Raw genomic sequence first — 17,729 nt, forward strand, 5'->3', positions numbered from 1 at the left:
TTACACTGCAAGCTCAGCTTGTGTACACATACTCTCTGTAGCCATGGGAGCTAATCCATGCTGAGTATGTACTCACTAGTTTCAGGCAGGTCTTTTACTCTGCATGGGTAAGCCATGTCTCCACTGCCTGTGCTTCCGCAGCTACACTGCTGTTCATACCTGTGCTAGCTCAGTGAGGCTCACATGAGTATGGGTACATGAGCAGGGCAGTCATAACCCTACTTAGTAGTGTAGATCTAGCCTCTGAGACATGCTATAAAGTAAATCCTTAATAGTATTTCTTTAAATTCAGTTAGTAAGAAGCTACTTTTGCATATTGCATAGGTCTAGAACCCATAAACATTGACCTAAAATGAGATGTGAAGTAGGCTGAGAAATTATCTTAAACAAATAAATCATAAACTCAGCATGCTTAATTTCCAAACTGTACTTGATAAAATCAGAATTACTTTCAGTTCAGAATTATAAAAGTGCTCAAGTGTAACAGTATTTATGGTATTAAATCTTATCTCTTCTATTCTATATGGACAAAATAGTTATACAGGTTGTCTTTGCAACAGACTACATCTGCAGGTTCACACTTCCTTTGTAGTCTGCCAGAAATGTTGCATTGGTCACACATCTTCTAGATTAACCCCACAGGTCTCTTCTGGTCCAATTCTCCTGCATTATAAATAAATCTCATGCACTTATGATTGGCTCACAGCTCCCTGCAAAAGAGGTGACGCTCTTTTTTCGATTATACAATTGGGTTCATCCAATTGTGAACGGAGAGCTGTGACTTTATGGTGGAATTTCAAAAATCAATATGATATTAACTAAGCTAAACATTATTCTTTAAAACTTAAATTATTAATATTGTCCACTTTTGCAGGATAATTGTATGGAAACACAAATATTGATGATTTATTGATAAATATCATTGGACCTTTTAGGATTACAGCCATAATCAATGTGCAGCAAATATAGGGCAGAAGTTACCTAAAGCAAACAATCTCTGATCACATTGTATTATTTCAGTTTTTGTACAGGCAAATAAACTGCAGCAGCATATCTTTGCAGTCCACGGGCAGGAGGATAAAATTTATGACTGTTCCCAGTGCCCACAGAAGTTCTTCTTTCAGACAGAACTTCAGGTATGTTTTTGAAATAAGTAAATACTAACTGACAGCAATTATTTTGTTTGTATGTAATAACCCTCTCATCACTGCATGGGTTTTGGACCACTTCTTTAACCAATGCATAACCACGGTTTTCCCTCCCTCTTTGCAACAGCAGCAAACTCTCCTAGTCTCTCTTTCGCAATCTCCCCGTGGGTGCTATCAGGAGAAAGGGATCTCTGAGCCTGGCTGGCATAAAATAAGACAAGACAGATATCATGATTCTTTATGAGTATTTCTCTTGACAGTAGCATTGCTACATACTGACATGTCTAGATCAAGCACTATGTAAATAACTTCTTTTTCTCTATTAATAATGTAGGGAATGATTAATACACAAAGACTAAACTAATGTTATTACATCCCCCCTTCCCCCGTGTTAAGTAAAAAGTCAAGGGATCGTAGCTATCTAGGTACAAGAGCAAAATGTACGTGCTACTTGGACATAGAATTCTAATCAGACCAGCTACAGCCGCAGAGGCATAGCAGTGTGTAGCAGATTGTTAAAACTAGGCACTACAGTCCAATTTCACTGCTGGCATAAGTGGATGCAGCTCCATTGATTTCAGCCTTCCAAAAGTGTGCATGTGAGGGGTTCCCTGTTCCCAGGGCCGCCCAGAGGATTCAGGGGGCCTGGGACAGGTCCAGGTCTTCGGCAGCAATTCAGTGGTGAGTCCCTCTCAGAGGGAAGGACCTCCCACCGAACTGCCGCCAAAGAATGAAGCGGCGGTGGTAGAGCAGCCTAAGTGCCACCAATCGCGGCTCCTCCTCCCCACCCCGCCGGTGGTGCTTGTAGTCACCGGGCGGCGCCCCAAGACTTCAGCAGCACTTCCGCAGCGGGTCCTTCACTTGCTCCGAGTCTTCCGCTGCACTGAAGGACCCGCCGCTGAAGACCCGGAGCAAGTGAAGGGCCCGCCCCCGAAGTGCCGCTGAAAACCCGGAGCGGCTCATGGGGCCTCTGCGGGGCCCAGGGCCTGGGGCAAATTGCCCCAGTTGCCTCCCCGCTTTGGGCAGCGCTGCCTGTTCCTGCCTCCACACGTGCAGACAGAAGTATGCATTGCACTTTTTAGCACTTAATGTTGGAGGAGTTCTCAGAAGCAGTGTTGGGAATCATAGAAGTATAGGCCTGGAAGAGGCCTTGAGAGGTCATCAAGTCCAGCCCCCTGCTCTGAGGCAGGGCCAAGTAAATCTAGACCATCCCTGACAGGTGTTTGTCCAACCCATTCTTAAAAACCTTCAGTGATGGGGATTCCACAGCCTCCCTTGGAGGCCTATTCCAGAGCTTTACCCTGAGAGTTAGAAAGTATTTTTCCAGATATCTAACCTAATTCTCCCTTGCTGCAGATTAAGCCCAATACTTCTTGTCCTACTTTCAGTGAACACAGAGAACAATTGAACACAGTTCTCCTTATAACAGCCCTTAGCATATTTGAAAACTGTTATCACATCCCCACTCAGTCTTCTTTTCTCAAGACTAAACATGCCCAGTTTTTTAAATCTTTCCTCATAAGTCAGGTTAGTGTTGAATCCATTTATGCTTAAAATTAAGTTTTGACCTTCAGTGTTAAACCCGTTGAAATGCAGAGAACCTGCCATAGTGCTGTAACTTTGTGTTAATCTAGCAGCAAAGACAAGCCCTGCATATCTAATTATCACATAGAAAAATTGACTACCAGAGCTTTAACTTTTAAACAGATACACAGAGGTTCTCAGTCTGGCCTTCCTTATCATACATATTTTACCTGTTTAGCACTTCTGCCAAAATACTGCTACCGTCCCCTGGTAAATGTAATCTTTTTATAGAAAGATACTGTATGCCTCATTTAAATCTATTAGCTTTATAAACCATGATTTACTTAAACTTTGGAGGGTTTTTATTTATCTTGCTGAATTCCCAAGCTGATGCCTCTTGTGTCGTGCTGTCATGCAGTGGAAGGATGGTTGATCTTTTCACTTTGTTGATTTTATATTTTTTCTCCCAAGGGAACCTCTTCTTTCCCTTGTTCTAGCAACCTCATTTGCATAAGTGTACAAAAGTTTTAACTATACCTTGTTAATATTTTAATAAAGTCGGCAGATTTTGTTTTTGTGATTTCTCACTGTGTAGGTTTTAGAAGATAAGACTGGCTCACAAAGCGAGCTTGGATTTTTCCTCCCCTTTTTCATTTAAAGTGGTCTTTGGTCAAAATGCCAGCACAATTAAAATGGGTGCAGTGGCTTCCTAGGTCACTGCATTAACCTTTTAAATCAGATGGTCAAATACAGAGAACCTTGCTAAATTATAGTCCTAACGACCAACTGCTTTTTGCAATTAACCATTTTAATTACATAGTGTTCAACTTCTGAAGTTTTGTGCATAGCAAAATCTATGCAAATAGTAGCTTTCATCAGATAAAATTGAATCATAATTGTAATTTTCCAGTTTTTACACAGGATTTGTGTGCATTTAAAATTCCTGTGTTCATAATAATTATACAAGTAATTTTAAATGCAAATTCAATGTTTAACTACACAGTTTTACTTGTGAATTTAGTGGTGACTCAGGATAGCGTGTTTACTTGAAGTAGGGGGTTTTATTGATTGAAATAACTGAGCCAAACAAGGCACAGAGTATGTGAATAAATTAGTTAGGAAGACTTTTGAACTGGCAGCCTTATTTAGGATGATTAACTCATCAGTTGCTTATTTGTAGGTTGCCTGTTTTAAATTCCTTAGCTGTTTATTACATTTTTGTCTGCTAGTTGAGTAGTGAAGATTTAGTATTACTTAGTGAACCACTTGTTTAGCTGCTAATAACAGTTTAATCTGAATAGATCTTTTAGTCTCTTAGTACTGCAATTTCTCCTGTATGTTAAAGTCTCCATCCATCAAACAGTTATGCTTGACGAATCTGACTTTTCAATTCTAATCTTGCTTTCCCACTGGTGTAAATTAGGAATAACTCATTTTAAGTCAGAATCAGACCTGTTCTATTTTATTTTACTTACTTGTATTTTTTTGAAATCTTAATATTACATCACAAGGAGAAACTTTCCATTGTGCCCCTTTAAATATAAATATATGGAGATATACCTATCTCCTAGAACTGGAAGGGACCCCGAAAGGTCATCGAATCAAGCTCCCTGCCTTCACTAGCAGGACCAAGTACTGATTTTGCCCCAGATCCCCAAGTGGCCCCCTCAAGGATTGAACTCACAACTCAGGGTTTAGCAGGACAATGCTCGAGCTATCCCTTAGGTTACAGAGGGCAGGGAAAAGGGAGGAGAATGGGGAGAAGGGCATATATTGGGAGAAAAAACTAATTATTTGCAAATGTAATGGCTTGCTATAAGTTAGCCCTGCTGCTGTGTGACTATTTTTAAGCAGATTCCTTAGGTATAGTATGACATAAAGGGGCATATATGGACCATGTTAGAAAGGAGATTATCATTTCAAATTCACATTTCAATAGTTTGGGAAAAAATTCAAGTTACTGCATCAGTAGCATGACATTTGCAGGTAGTCAGGTGGAGCCACAAAGACAAGATCCCGTTCTCAGTTACACTGATGTAATTCCAGAGTAACTTCATAGACCCCTGTGTAACAAAGAATAGAATTTGGTCCTGCTTGTTTAATATTGCGGAACTTCCACGATCAAAAGGAAAATTGAAAACATTGTAAGGATAAATACATTGTGATATATAGTGTGTAAAGATGTCCCACATAAGAGAGGGTAGGTACAAAACAATGGAACATGCCATTCTAGGTGGAAAATAATGGTGAAAGAAAATAGCAGATCTGTGGTTATACTGAGCATTTTGCAGCAAATTAGTGCAATATTATACATTCTGAACACTCAGGATGATAGCTATGATGAAAAGTCTTACGCCTTGTAAATATTTTTTACATCTAATGACACCGAATAGAAGTAAATTTACACATAACCTATAATACTTTTGTTCTGTAGTACTTCATTCTGCCTTCTGAAATTTATTTAATGAAACAAGTGTAGACTTATCTCAGGAGTTAAATGAAAATTGAATTTAGCCTTATTCATACTACAGAGAGACGAAAGAAGCCTTTGTGAAACAGAGGATGATCTCTAGGACTTATATTACAAACTAATCATTAGCTGCTGAGTGTGCCTTTAATGTACTGCCCTGCTGAAGCTGAAATAGTGTACAGCACAGCCATACTTTGGAAATGAACTAGTGAAAGTACTTTGCCCACTGCAATGGTAGTCTTTAGACTTATATTGAAGTAGAGAACCCTGCCAAGTTAGAAGACAGACTAAAATCATGACACATGTTGGGTGTTGATAGTTAAACTTGTGGTGTTAAGCAGAGTTGCGAAATCTAAATTCTTAATTGCTTGCATTAAGAATTGCATTAAGCAAATTGTGAATGAATAGTGATTTTAGAGGAAACTCAAGGAGGGTTTTCATCTGTGCTCTTTACCCCACTGTTTTTCCAAGAAGCTGTGGCATAACCAATAAAATATTTGTATTTAAAGGATTAATTCCTGCTGTTTGCTTCTATGCCGCTAATCATACCGTTTCCCTCTAAATGATTGCAATTGAGGAAAACTAAAGCAAGGGATATAATAAACAACACACAGATAATCCAGGTACTGAGAGAACAAGGTACCTGCCAGTTCCTTCCTAGTGCAGGTGTTCAGGTGCCTGCTAGGAAAGAAAGGCTTTCCTTTCTGTTCAGATTTGAAGATAAGTCAAACCACTGAATTAAGGGAGCTTCACTGGAAGATTTGGCTGTAATTTTAAGTGCCAAGTTTCTTTAAATGTCAACACATCAGAAAGAAAGAAGATGCCATGGCTCATTGGCTAGCATCATCATTTTTTTCCCTTTTCAGTGTATATCAAAAGCTGCAGATTTAAGCCATAAACTGGCAAAAATTGCTGCACACAAGCTGCACTCATTACATTAACAATGATTTGTCACTAATGTTGATCCAGTGCCCATCAAAGTCACTGGGAGCCTTTCCATCAATTTCAGTGGGCTTTGGAGTCGGCTCTAAAACTGCTTCTTTAAAGGGGAAAAATAATCAGTCTTTGCATATATAATGGAGGGTGTTATCAGTTAAATATCTATGTCCTCCAGAGAGGGAATATATCCTGCCCCTGTTAATGGACCTACTCAGTCTAATAAATCTCTGATTCCTATGATGCTAATAATCTTGGGCTTGATTGTGGCTTGGTCTAACTGGGCCAGATAGGGGAGCGTAGCTGTATAGCCACATCAGTTTTCCTTCAATTGCGGCTCTGGGTACAGCAGGAGATCAGGGTGGGGAGTGGAGGGAAGTCATGGCTTTACCCCAGTCCAGCAGCCAGTGGAGCTGGCTGGGTATTAGTGGGGGGACCAGGTTTCACCCTGAAAAGAATTGCAGCAAAGTTCCTGCTGCCCTCCAGAGCAAGAGATCAGGAATTGAACGTCTCAGAAGCCCAGTTTCTTCCTCTGGGAGCATCACAGCTCATTCTGCCCCCTTCTCAGGGCTGAACCTAAAAGCTCAACTTAACCCTTAGTAATCAGTGCACAAATATAAGAGTTACAAAATCGAGGTTCTATTCCTGGCTTTATCATTTCACTTTGTCCCCTTGAGCATTTAATGTCTCTGTTTCAGGTCTGGAAAATGGGGGTAATAGTACGTACCTATTTCCCAGTGCTGTGGTGAGGCTTAATTTAACGTTTTGTAAAATGCTTTGATATCCTCTTCCAAACAGCCCTCTATAGATGCAAACATTTCAGAAATTGTCACTGAAGCTCCTGGTTACATCAGTGATGTAAATCCAGGCCTGAATTGTTGGAGGAGGTTTCACAAAATACCTCATTGAAGTACCGTTTGCTCCAAAAAAAAAATATAGAAACTGTCCTAGAACCTGAGCTGTGACTGTGGCAAAAAAGTAGCACTTTCCTTTATGATCCTCGTGCTGTTTTTTACAGTTTGTGCTTGGCTTAGATATTAAACCCCAGGAGACTCTTTCTGGAAACAACCCATAATACATTCTTTCTTAATTTGGTGGAAAGCATTAATTAATTCAGTACATAATTTTGGTGTTTTTTCAAGTGAGGGGTGTGTTTCTTTAAAACAGAAATCCCATCTTTGTCTTTCAACTATTGGTGGGCTCTCTCAGACCTAGCAATTCATACATTTTTCCTGCTATCAGAACATCAGTCTTCCTCTAAAATCAGAAAAATGAACCAGATCGTACTCTAGCAGACTTGGTTAGTGTTAAAACAAGTTGATTAGCAAATGTGCTTGGAGCGTTTTTAATGTTTAATCATTATTAGCTATAAGACTAATAAATTACAAGAAAAACAAGACCCATTCCAGTCATATCACTGGGCTTTCAGTCAGATAATTATAACTAACAATAATTAAAAATTAAAAGTGCTTTAGGCACATACCCATCATACTTAGTCTGTCTGACTGCATATCCTTTACGTATTGCAAAAAAGGAAGTTCTGCTTGTGGTATATTGTCAAGTTTAGAAAGAAAACTGTTGTTAGGTCTCTGGTTTTCAGAATGCAGGTATATGCTCAGTTGAGGAGGAATGTGTCATTGGCTCTAAATTCTTATTTTGGTGCAGGTGAAGCCCATCATTAATTACCAAATTAAAGAAATATGGGCATGAGTTATTGAGGAGTATACTTATTGGCTCTGTACCAACTAATATGTAACTTGGCATCTAGAGTCTATTCCTAGTTCTGAAACCGAGTGCTTGCCACTACATCCCTCATTGTGGCTTAGCAATGTGCTTTTGTCATGGAACAAGACTTTACACTTTCTGTGTCCACATCTGTTGCCAAGAAGGTAATCTGTGCTGAAGATGATGGACTGACTTGACATGTTTAGAGAAAACATTGACATCCATGCACTGATTGACTACTTCTCCAGAAAGGTGCATAACTTGGTCCATATGTTATTTAATGCATTCTGTCTTGTTTTCTGGTGCTTTTTTTGTGTGCTGCCAATAGAGTCTGTCTTCCGGATACCAGTGAAAGAGGAGGCCTGGCTTTGTGTCTTAGAATAAAACCTCACATCCCGGCTCCCAATTCCCCTCCAAAATCTGTTGCTTCGGTCTCTATTCCTTTGTTCTCACTCAGTACGATGAATTGATAATCAAGTAGTCATCATTGGGTGCCACTGTAACTCCAAGGATAGTGGATGGAGAGTTTAACATACTTCCTCTTTGGTCTCTGAGATGACAGCTTTGATTTCTTTTATCACTTGAATGGTAACATCTTAGGAAAATGAATGTATAGAGCAAGTGAATAATTAAATAGATGCCTAATGACCTCTCTGGCAACAGCAGGGGTCAATGGCAAAGAATCTTGGAACAAACAGATCATGTATTTCCTGTTCACTGTCCTTGCCCCCTTCTAGCTGTGAACAGAGAAGGTTGCAAAGGTCTTGAATTGTCTTGTGTCTTGATTTGGTTAAGGAACACATCATTTATCCTTTAGTTACTCAAAGAAGATTCTGATCAGCATATCAAAAAACTGCATTTGCATCATACGGCATCTCCTGTGTCATTTCAGCAAGATCCAGTGTGAGCTCTTAGGCTAACAAAGATTCACCTGAGACTGAGCTTGGAAATTACTGGTATTTCAGCAGTCTGTTCTGTACCATAAAAAGTCCCTCTGCTTCAAAGACTGTTAATGCTGTTGTGTGACTCACCCTGGGTAACAAAGTGTACATAACTTCACATTAGCATGTGCAGAATACCAAGCAGTGATGCAGAGTGGAAGAAAAGGGTGTCAGGTGAAAGCCATTGGTTGAGTCATTAATGCACTGAAGTGCACCCAAGTGTCAACATGTGTGATCAAGTGTAAGGAGGCATGTAGTTCCAATGTGGCAGTGCTGGCAGAGAGAAGGGACTTCCTACAGTAGAGATGGCAGTTGGAACCGCTATTCAGGCTGCCCATCTAAACCCATTGTTGCCTGTCATCTATGCCCTAGGGCAAGGGTCCAACCAACTTCTGAGCAGGCACCATGCCATCCTAACAGATGGCCATGAGTGTAAGCAGCCAAGACACAATGTATATGCATCAGTTGTATTTATTGAAAGCCAATCCCTAGTCAGAAACGTCCAAGTGACAATTCTGAGCTCAGATGCCTTTAGTTAAAGGAATATGGAATTGCAAGTCTGACTCTGAGCTAGATTAATTTATATATGTTGCAATGTAAACCCTATGACAGACAAGTGTGTGTGTGGTTCTATATATAGACGCACGTGCACACTCAGACAAATGTGTTGAATACATTGTCTGGTTCAAGGGCTCTGTCATGATATTCACAACTCTCCCGGAAAGTGGCCCTGAGTATGTGAGAGATCTCCTTTCCCTATGTGATCATGGCTTCCAATGACAGCTGTGTTCCACTAGAACTATGAAACTGCCAACCAATGGGAGAGGCACAGGAGCTCTGGAAAGGAACTTTCACAGGAGCTGGACCTAGACTATATAATTCACGGCCACAAGGGATGATAGTGTCCATGGATCTAAACACTTCAAGAACTAAGTACAAAATTTGTCTGTTTCCCTCACAAACACACATGCCTCTTACCAGGACTCCAGGGAGGGAGACCATGTGCTTACCTAGATAGGTAGGGTGTGTGTGTGTGTGTGTATGTATGTAATAAATTCATCTAGCTCAGAGCTAGATATGAGTTTACACATCCCTTTCACTAAAGGGATTTCATATATATGACAGAAAAAGAATAATATGATTGATGGAAAAGCCTCTTATTTTATTTTTAAAACATTGCTTACCCCAAAAAATATAATTGATGTACTCCTAACATATATCCAGGGGAAAGTGTGCTTGCATACTTTAAAGGTTTTTTTCCTTTGATAACTTACGGACTCTGTTCGAATAGGACTTGGTAGTGCTCTTGAAATAAGTGTTTTAGAGAAACCTTTGAATAAACAATTCTGTACTCATATCAGTGGAATAAAGATCCATTCATACTGTATGAAAATAAATAAATAAATACACTTCCAGGTATACTGTAGTTCTAGCAAGATGGGAAGACATGAGTACATTGGACTGTTTTACTATTAAATATCCATTCATGACCAAATGGAGATGGCCCAGGAGAAGAAATGAAAGGTGGATTTTTTTTCTGGAAGACCAGATTGCACTCTCTGGTCTGGCAATAACAATTACTAATGACATTTAGAGAGAAATTAACTATGAGAAATGCAAGGTGGCATTTCAGCGGTGCCAGTCAGTAACATTGCATCAGAGCTCACAGGAGAGTGGAGAAAAAGTTTATGGATGGAAAATTAATTTTGTTATGTCAACAATTAACCAACACCTTTTCTTCACTCTCTACCACATTATCACAAATTATAAGTGTGACCAAATATAGCAGCTCAGCAGAGGAATGAAATGGTCCTTTAAAAGCCATGCTCCTAGAGACAGTTTCACAAGCATGTGTTTCATTCCACTTTGTTCAACAATGAACGATAGCATTGGAAATCAGACTGACTGGGGAGAGAGAACTAGCTCTTGACTCTGTAGGGACAAATATTATCAGTCGTCATCATCTATACCAGCGGTTTTCAAACTTTGTGAGCTGAGCCCCCCTTTGAGTTCCCATTTTTGGTTGTGCCTCTACAACCCAGACAAAAATAGACACAATACCTTCCCCGCCCCTCTCGGGTTCTCAGGGTGTGGCAAGACGCATGCAACAGTCTCTGGGGGCGGAGCCAATGCTGGGTGCGGAGGATGCCGGGAGCGCAAAGTGGCGCAGCCGCAGCGGGTGTTGACACTGACCCGCAAGCTGGGGGCCCACTGAGGTGAGCCGGGGGGTGGAGCTGGTGCTCCCATCTTGCCATGGAGGGCCGGCCCAAGCCCCACCTGGCTTTGCTACTCACCTCCCTGAAGATCCTCTGTGCCCCCCTGGGGGAGGCACACCCCACAGTTTGGAAACCTATGATCTATACAAAAAATTACCATATAGTTCTGCAGCACCTTCTATCTGCAGATCTCAGAGTGTTTTACAAATACTAATGAATTAAATTTCTCTGCACCTTTGCTATGTCACTGTTATCCCCGTTTTACAAATCAGTGGGGGAAGTTAAGTATATTGCCCAAACCCACTGAGGAATTTTTTTGGCAGAGCCAGACATAGACTCAGATCCTTTAACTCCCAGGCCTATATGTTAATCATAAGGTCATCATCTCTCTCTGTGGGTGAAATAATACCTGCCTCTGCGTGGAGTCACAGGAAACCCCTTTTCCTGACTGCGCCCATTGCACGTTCACACAGGAGACACCCATTATCCATAGCGGGGCTGTGAGTGTTAGGTGCAGGTGGCAGTGTGGGGATGACAGCTGGCATCTGCTGCTGGTGAGGGGACTAGCTTGATAAAACTGTGAATGAGCACTGGCTAGTCCATTTAAAGGGGAAGCAGGTCCTGGTACCCAGTGCTCTCCCTCCAGTACCCAGGAGGTAGTATGCCTTACAAAACCATAATACTTCCTGGTACTGATGCTCAGGCAGTGCATCTCCTCCCCTTTCCCAGCATGGAGGTGTGTTGTCAGAGACATACTTTAGTCCCAGACTATATTTCAAGTAGTAAATTCTTAAGACCTGCAATTAGATGACTGCTAATAAAACTGAGCAGCTGTTTTTCCTCCAAATTTCTATCAATTGTCCCCTTGTGTCTACACCTCTGTCCATCCAATGGGGGAAAGAAGAGGGGATATCTAACAAAGCCGCTGCTGTGATTTTCTGTTGCTTTCCTAGCTACTGTAACAAATAGCTTGTGGTCTGATAGTTGATTAGCTCTGGTTCCTCCTATAGGTGTCATTACAGTTTTTAAAAAACGATTTGAGATTTTTAAAGGATCATGGAGTGGTACATTTGAAGGGGCAGAACATACACATAATTTAAGCAACTACTGGAGCTTGTTCCACCTCTCGGGTTAAATAGCTCATGGAAACTGGTGTGTAGCATGCTTTTGAAAGAGCAGTCCCTTCATTTGCTTGCTGCTAGAGCAAAACTAGGTTGCTTGTCCAGACATAACAATATATGCCTGAGTGTTTTCACAAGAAACGTCTAGATCATTAAATATAATAGGTCTCAGCTGCAGTTTTGATCACTGAAGCATGCACACAATTCATCACAGCAAATTAGGTATGTCTTTGTAACTTATCTTTCTGCAATTTGCTGGCACTTTTGGAGAGCTGAAACTTATATTGTATGTGCTGCAGAAGCCATTTCAGATAAAATATGCTGTGTTTATTGTAGGAGAACAAGGATTCATTAATAACAAACATGGAGCATTCTGTGTTTCTGTTCCAGCATCTTGCAGAACCAGCCGTAGTACCAGCAGAGATCCCTGGCCACATTCATTATTTATCTATTTTAGTGAATTTCTTGTCTGCAGTAAAAGAGATGTAAGCTTGAACATATCAGATTGTTTGTGCCAAGACCTATACTATAACCCTTTCAAGAAACCCGAGGCATCCTTCATTCTAAATCATTACACAGGCCATTTATCTGATTGGCTTTTGTCCTGCCTGGCTTGCTAAAATGTTGCTTGTTCTTTAAAAAGCTCAGTTTGGCCTTTTTAAAAGAAAAGGCACTTGCTATTTTTATTTTATATTTATTTTTATTTTCCAAAGTGAACCAAAACCAAACCTTACTTCAGTGGAAATAGACATTCTAACGCCTCACAGGTACTGAAAAGCATTAACTTTATGTCTAGAAGAGGACAGACGCTGGTGGACTTGGAATTACATTTTCGTGGATTCATCAGTATCAGTCAATAGTCTGTATGCAAATGGATATGTTTGTAATAGTTAATATGAATGTATCCTCTGGATTTTTTACAGTAGCCTTCAGACCAGCAGTATTTGAACTTCTGATTTGGGGTTGTTTTGTTTTGTTCTTTTTGGGAGAGATGAGGGAAATACTGGTTGTGTTCATAATTTCAGGGTTTTCCTACGTACAATAAGGTTCTTGATATGTTGCTGACTTAAAAGCAAGATGACCAAATATTCTAGAAGAAATTCCCAACACTGCTGCGGGACAAAATAAACATCTCAGTCTCCACATAGCTGAACCCCAGTGGACTGAGAAAATCCTTTTCAGTGGCCAGGTATTTTTAACTCTGTGTATGAGACTGATACACACATACCTAGATATTTGCATCTATTGTCAGCCGCCCTGTAATTGGTTTTATTTCTTCCAATAGACTTTAAGGTTAATAGTTAACGCTACAACACATTAAACCTCCACCTCCCAAAATTAAAAGTGCTACTATGCTACTGTAGACACCACTATATGGTATCTTCAGGGTTTGGGATTTCATTTAAATCTGAAATTTATAATAAATTATTTGATTTTAAAACAGCTGGAGGGAGCGAAAACACTGTTTGTTTTGTCCTCTATATTATTTTTCCCAGTTTATGGCAACCATCTTCTTTATCCCAACAAACTTTGAAAATAATGTGTGTGTTCTAGCTTTGAGGCCTCAACTTGACACAGAAAATCCTGGATTGATCTCAGTCATACTGATATTTCCTAATGCTGTGACGTTCATGGGGATTTCAGATACTTTTACAATTAGAAGATATTGTAAAAATAGTTGCATTTAAAAATTAAAAGGCTTTGGGGGTATCTATGCGCTGGTTTGAATGCCAGGCTCTGGCTCCCCAGGCTTTCATGACATGGGACTGCTATGGAAATAACATATTCATCCCTGGATGCTGGGCCGAGAAGACAAGAAAGGAGCGCCTTGTCTTGTGTCTCATTGCTCAGCAGCAGCCTCGCCATCTGATTTAAAGAATACAGACTGGCTTCAGAGAAGGTCCTATCCAGTTCTCATTGTTTGGAAGGGTGGTGGCAATAGCATAGGCCCCCGTGGTGAGCTGTGTGAAGCAGGCATGGTGGGAGGTCAGGAAGAAGGGTACTCTGATAGATAGGGTCACAGAGAACAAAAGGAGGTGGAACAGTTAAAAAGTTGCTCGATAACTTGCTCTTTTACCTCTGGGTTTGTATTTAGCCAGTGGAGTTGTTTCAATATTGAAAGTTTTGCCACCAAAGCTCTGTCAGTATTTTCATTTTTAACCATCTATTTTCTGGGAGTTTTAATATACCCATAGACATACTGTATCTCCAAGTTAAAACTGGAGCCACCCCAGAGCAATATACTTTTTTGAAAGTAACTTTAAATAGTTTGAAAGTGTTTGCAAATATGCTGATAAAATACTGTTTCTTAATAAATACTTTGTTGTCACAAAATACATTTTGGAGAGGAAATAGTTCTATGATTCTTGGATCTGGTGGACGGGGGGAAATGGAAAAGCAGGAAATAGTGCAGGAAACATAGTTGGTTCGAAGATTGTGCTTACTCTGCATTGTCTGGTTTCCTCAGACAAAAATGGCATGGGAATGTTTAGTATACAGGCTTAGTGCATATGTGCAGTGACCTGGATTTATACAATAAACTCTAATGGACTGATCGGTAACAACTTACTCTGTCTTTGCAAGTTTTAAAATGAATGGAATGCTTAGCAGTATTCTGTATGATATATACTTAACCAGTACAGAATTGTTGTAACATCTCCAAAGAACATAGCTCATTTTAGATAGATAATACACAGCTGGAATTTGGATATAAATGCAAATTATATATATATACACTCTCTTGTTCCTCAACCTGTTTAGAGATTATTGTGTCAGTAGTGATTGGTTTTTAAAATCAGCTTTTCTTAAGAGTAACAACACTTGGTAACTTGACAGTGTTAGTTGGAAAAATGGACCTTTTCAAGGATACAATTGTACATGGCTTTGTGCCATCATGTCACAAGATGATATCTCATCACTGTTTTGTCTTGTGGTGTCTTGGTGGGGACATCTTGTCTCAGAAATATTTTAGCCCCATTATTAAACACACATGACCAAGTCCTGCTTGCCTTATTCACACAAATAGCCCCTTTGAGTTCATTTGTCTGAATCAGACAAGCAGAATGCTGGTCACAATTATGCTTGTAGGTTTCCATATCCATCCTGCACATACAGTAGTGGAGAGGAGTCGGCAAAGTACTTTATAGACTGAGGCCTTGTTATTTTGTAGCATATAGACTGTTTTATTAAGGGCAGTTTATACCCCTTAGTACAAGAGACCTTTGAAGTTAGAAACTTGCAATTGTATTTAATTGTAATAAAAGAGCCCAAATATCCTAGATGACGCATCACATTAAATGGGAGGCTGATATAACAATACATGCATATCAGATTATATGGATTCATGTTTATCTGCCTTCAAGAAAAATGTATCCATGATCCAAGTTAAGGGAGTCTGTCATATCAGTATTCCATTAGATGGAGATTTAATTTAATTGCAGCTTTTAAAAAAGTTGCAGATGAAGGAACTGTGATGTTTTATAGCCTGTATGTAAGTGGACATAACTCTTTCGAAGTCAGTGCTATTGCACCTGCTTGTTCAAGTGCTGAATTTGTCCCAGTGGGCCAAATTCTGCAGTTCTTATTCAGACTAAATTCCCATCGACATCAATGAGGATATTGCCTGAATGAAAACTGTAGAATTTGTCTCTCTAACATTGTTTGTGACCAAATATAATAAATGTGTTAAAACTCACAGTTGAGGCTGAAACTCTCTGTTCCTTATCCTCATCTTCAGCTGAACATTACCCAAGATTTGCAGCAAATGAGCTACAGTAAAATCAACTACTGTTCAGCGACTCATGATACCCAAGAACAACTGAGCAGGTTAAGGATACCGTTTAGGTTCAATGTTGAATTTCGTAGCTTTTGCTGGTTTCTGTTCCCATAGAAATGTACCTTCAGCACAGCTATGTATTTGTCTATTTGTCTGTGCATTTCAACTGATGAGTTTAAAAGGTTCTCTGTAGAATGTTCTCCCCCTGCTATAAGTGTGGGCATAGCATGGGAAGGGTCGAGTGGCATTGCCCTGCAAACTGCAAGCCTCGGAGAGGCACAGAATTTGCCGCCCCTCAGACGCTGCCCATTGGCCTGACTGGAGCTGCCCATCTCCCCCAAATACAGAAGTCAAACTATGCCTATGGCTGTAAGTCTTTTTAGAATAAAAGGAGTTATATAAGCACTGGTCTCAACTAAATCCTAGATTATAGAGCAAATTACTGCGTGTGCGAAGAAGATCCACCACAAAGAGTACCGTAATGATGATGCCAGCCCTCAAAGAAATGAACAATTAACTGGCTTCAGCAATGTAATTTACCTTAGATCACAAAGACATTAACAAGATGTGCTGCAGATAGGTTTCAAATAAATCCACAAAGTTATGATCCACAGTGACATATTTTGGCAAACAATAGCTAACAAGGATTACAGGAAAATAGTTCCCTCCTCACAAATGATTTTGAAACATTGCTACGCAGAGTGGGACCTGTAAATGGATAAAAAGAGATCAGCACTGGAACTGCCACTGAAGTCTTTGGCATAATGCAGTGAGAGGTGTTGAGTGTCTGTCTGTGGCTGTGACGGTTTTAAGATGAGTGCATGGCCTCAATATATTAGAAAAGTTTTGAATTAAGATATTGGCTTCATTAATACAATTTTGGAGGCTGATTTCCTGTCTCAAAAACAAACAAGCAAACCAGGCACATATGGCTGCACGTTTAGTAGATGAACTACTGTCTGTGCAGGCGCAGGAGCTGATGATTACAATGTGCGCAGTGGTGCATGCCCACGTAGCTAAGATCAGAAGCCAGCTCTTTGTATGCATAAGTATTCCTGAGGACTTCAAACACTGGTGAAGAGGAGACATCAACAACTCCCCAAGAAAATTCTGGACTGTCCAAGTTGAGGTTAAAGGGCTAACTATTGTCAACAGAACAGTGTGTTGGGATTCTGCATTCCCTTTTCTACACTTTGGATAAACAAAAACTCCAGGACTCAGTCAGATGGAAATGATGGGGAGGGGAGAGTAAGTGTAGGAGTTCTAAAAATAATCCATTTTCATGTGCTTCTGACAATAGTAATTAAATTTGTACACCTCTCTTTACATGTAAGAAGTGTAAGGTTCTTCCTACAGCTCTTTTTGATCTTCTGCATGGCAAACTATAGACTGCAAATCACAGAGTCATTGGCAAATTTGCATTTGTGAGTAGAATTCTCAGGGGCACGCAGTCCCCTCAGACGAGTATTATTAGCTCCCTTGTTTCATTGGGTGCCTGAGTAAATCATAGTGTTTACGGCTAGTCTCTCTAACAGAAGGCTCTGGTTATCACTTCATAGTGTATTCTCAAGTGATCTTTATTTCCAAAGTGTTCTGGTAAAGAAATTTTCCCATGGGCTTCAGTTTACTTTTTCACAACAGAATTTTATCGAGGGTTTTTCTACAGAGCACATAGACTTTTTGGTGAGATATTTAATGGAATATGTGAGACTTGAGCCAGGTTCAAACAAATATTTGGAGGAGTTCATTTTTTATTATTTCACCCTGCTTTTTTCTGAGCTTCCAGAGAAGAAAACTGCTGGGTGAAAACTTTAGAAAGAAGGGACGCCACTATTTACCTAAATGGAAGGTTGAAAATGTGATGGGTGAGGTG

General features: G+C 40.1%; 1 protein-coding gene across 8 annotated transcripts in view; it reads left to right on the forward strand.

The window, feature by feature from the left end:
• ZNF423 (zinc finger protein 423) overlaps window positions 1–17,729 on the forward strand; it is a 408,575-nt gene that overhangs the window by 382,499 nt on the left and 8,347 nt on the right. For all 8 annotated transcript variants that reach the window (XM_044986839.1, XM_044986840.1, XM_044986841.1 and 5 more), the window contains one exon: window positions 1,021–1,136. In XM_044986839.1, coding sequence (XP_044842774.1) covers window positions 1,021–1,136 — 116 coding nt within the window. The remainder of the gene's footprint in view (window positions 1–1,020; window positions 1,137–17,729) is intronic.

This window comes from Mauremys mutica, chromosome 14 (genome assembly GCF_020497125.1).
Source record: "Mauremys mutica isolate MM-2020 ecotype Southern chromosome 14, ASM2049712v1, whole genome shotgun sequence".
Lineage (NCBI taxonomy): Eukaryota > Metazoa > Chordata > Testudines > Geoemydidae > Mauremys > Mauremys mutica.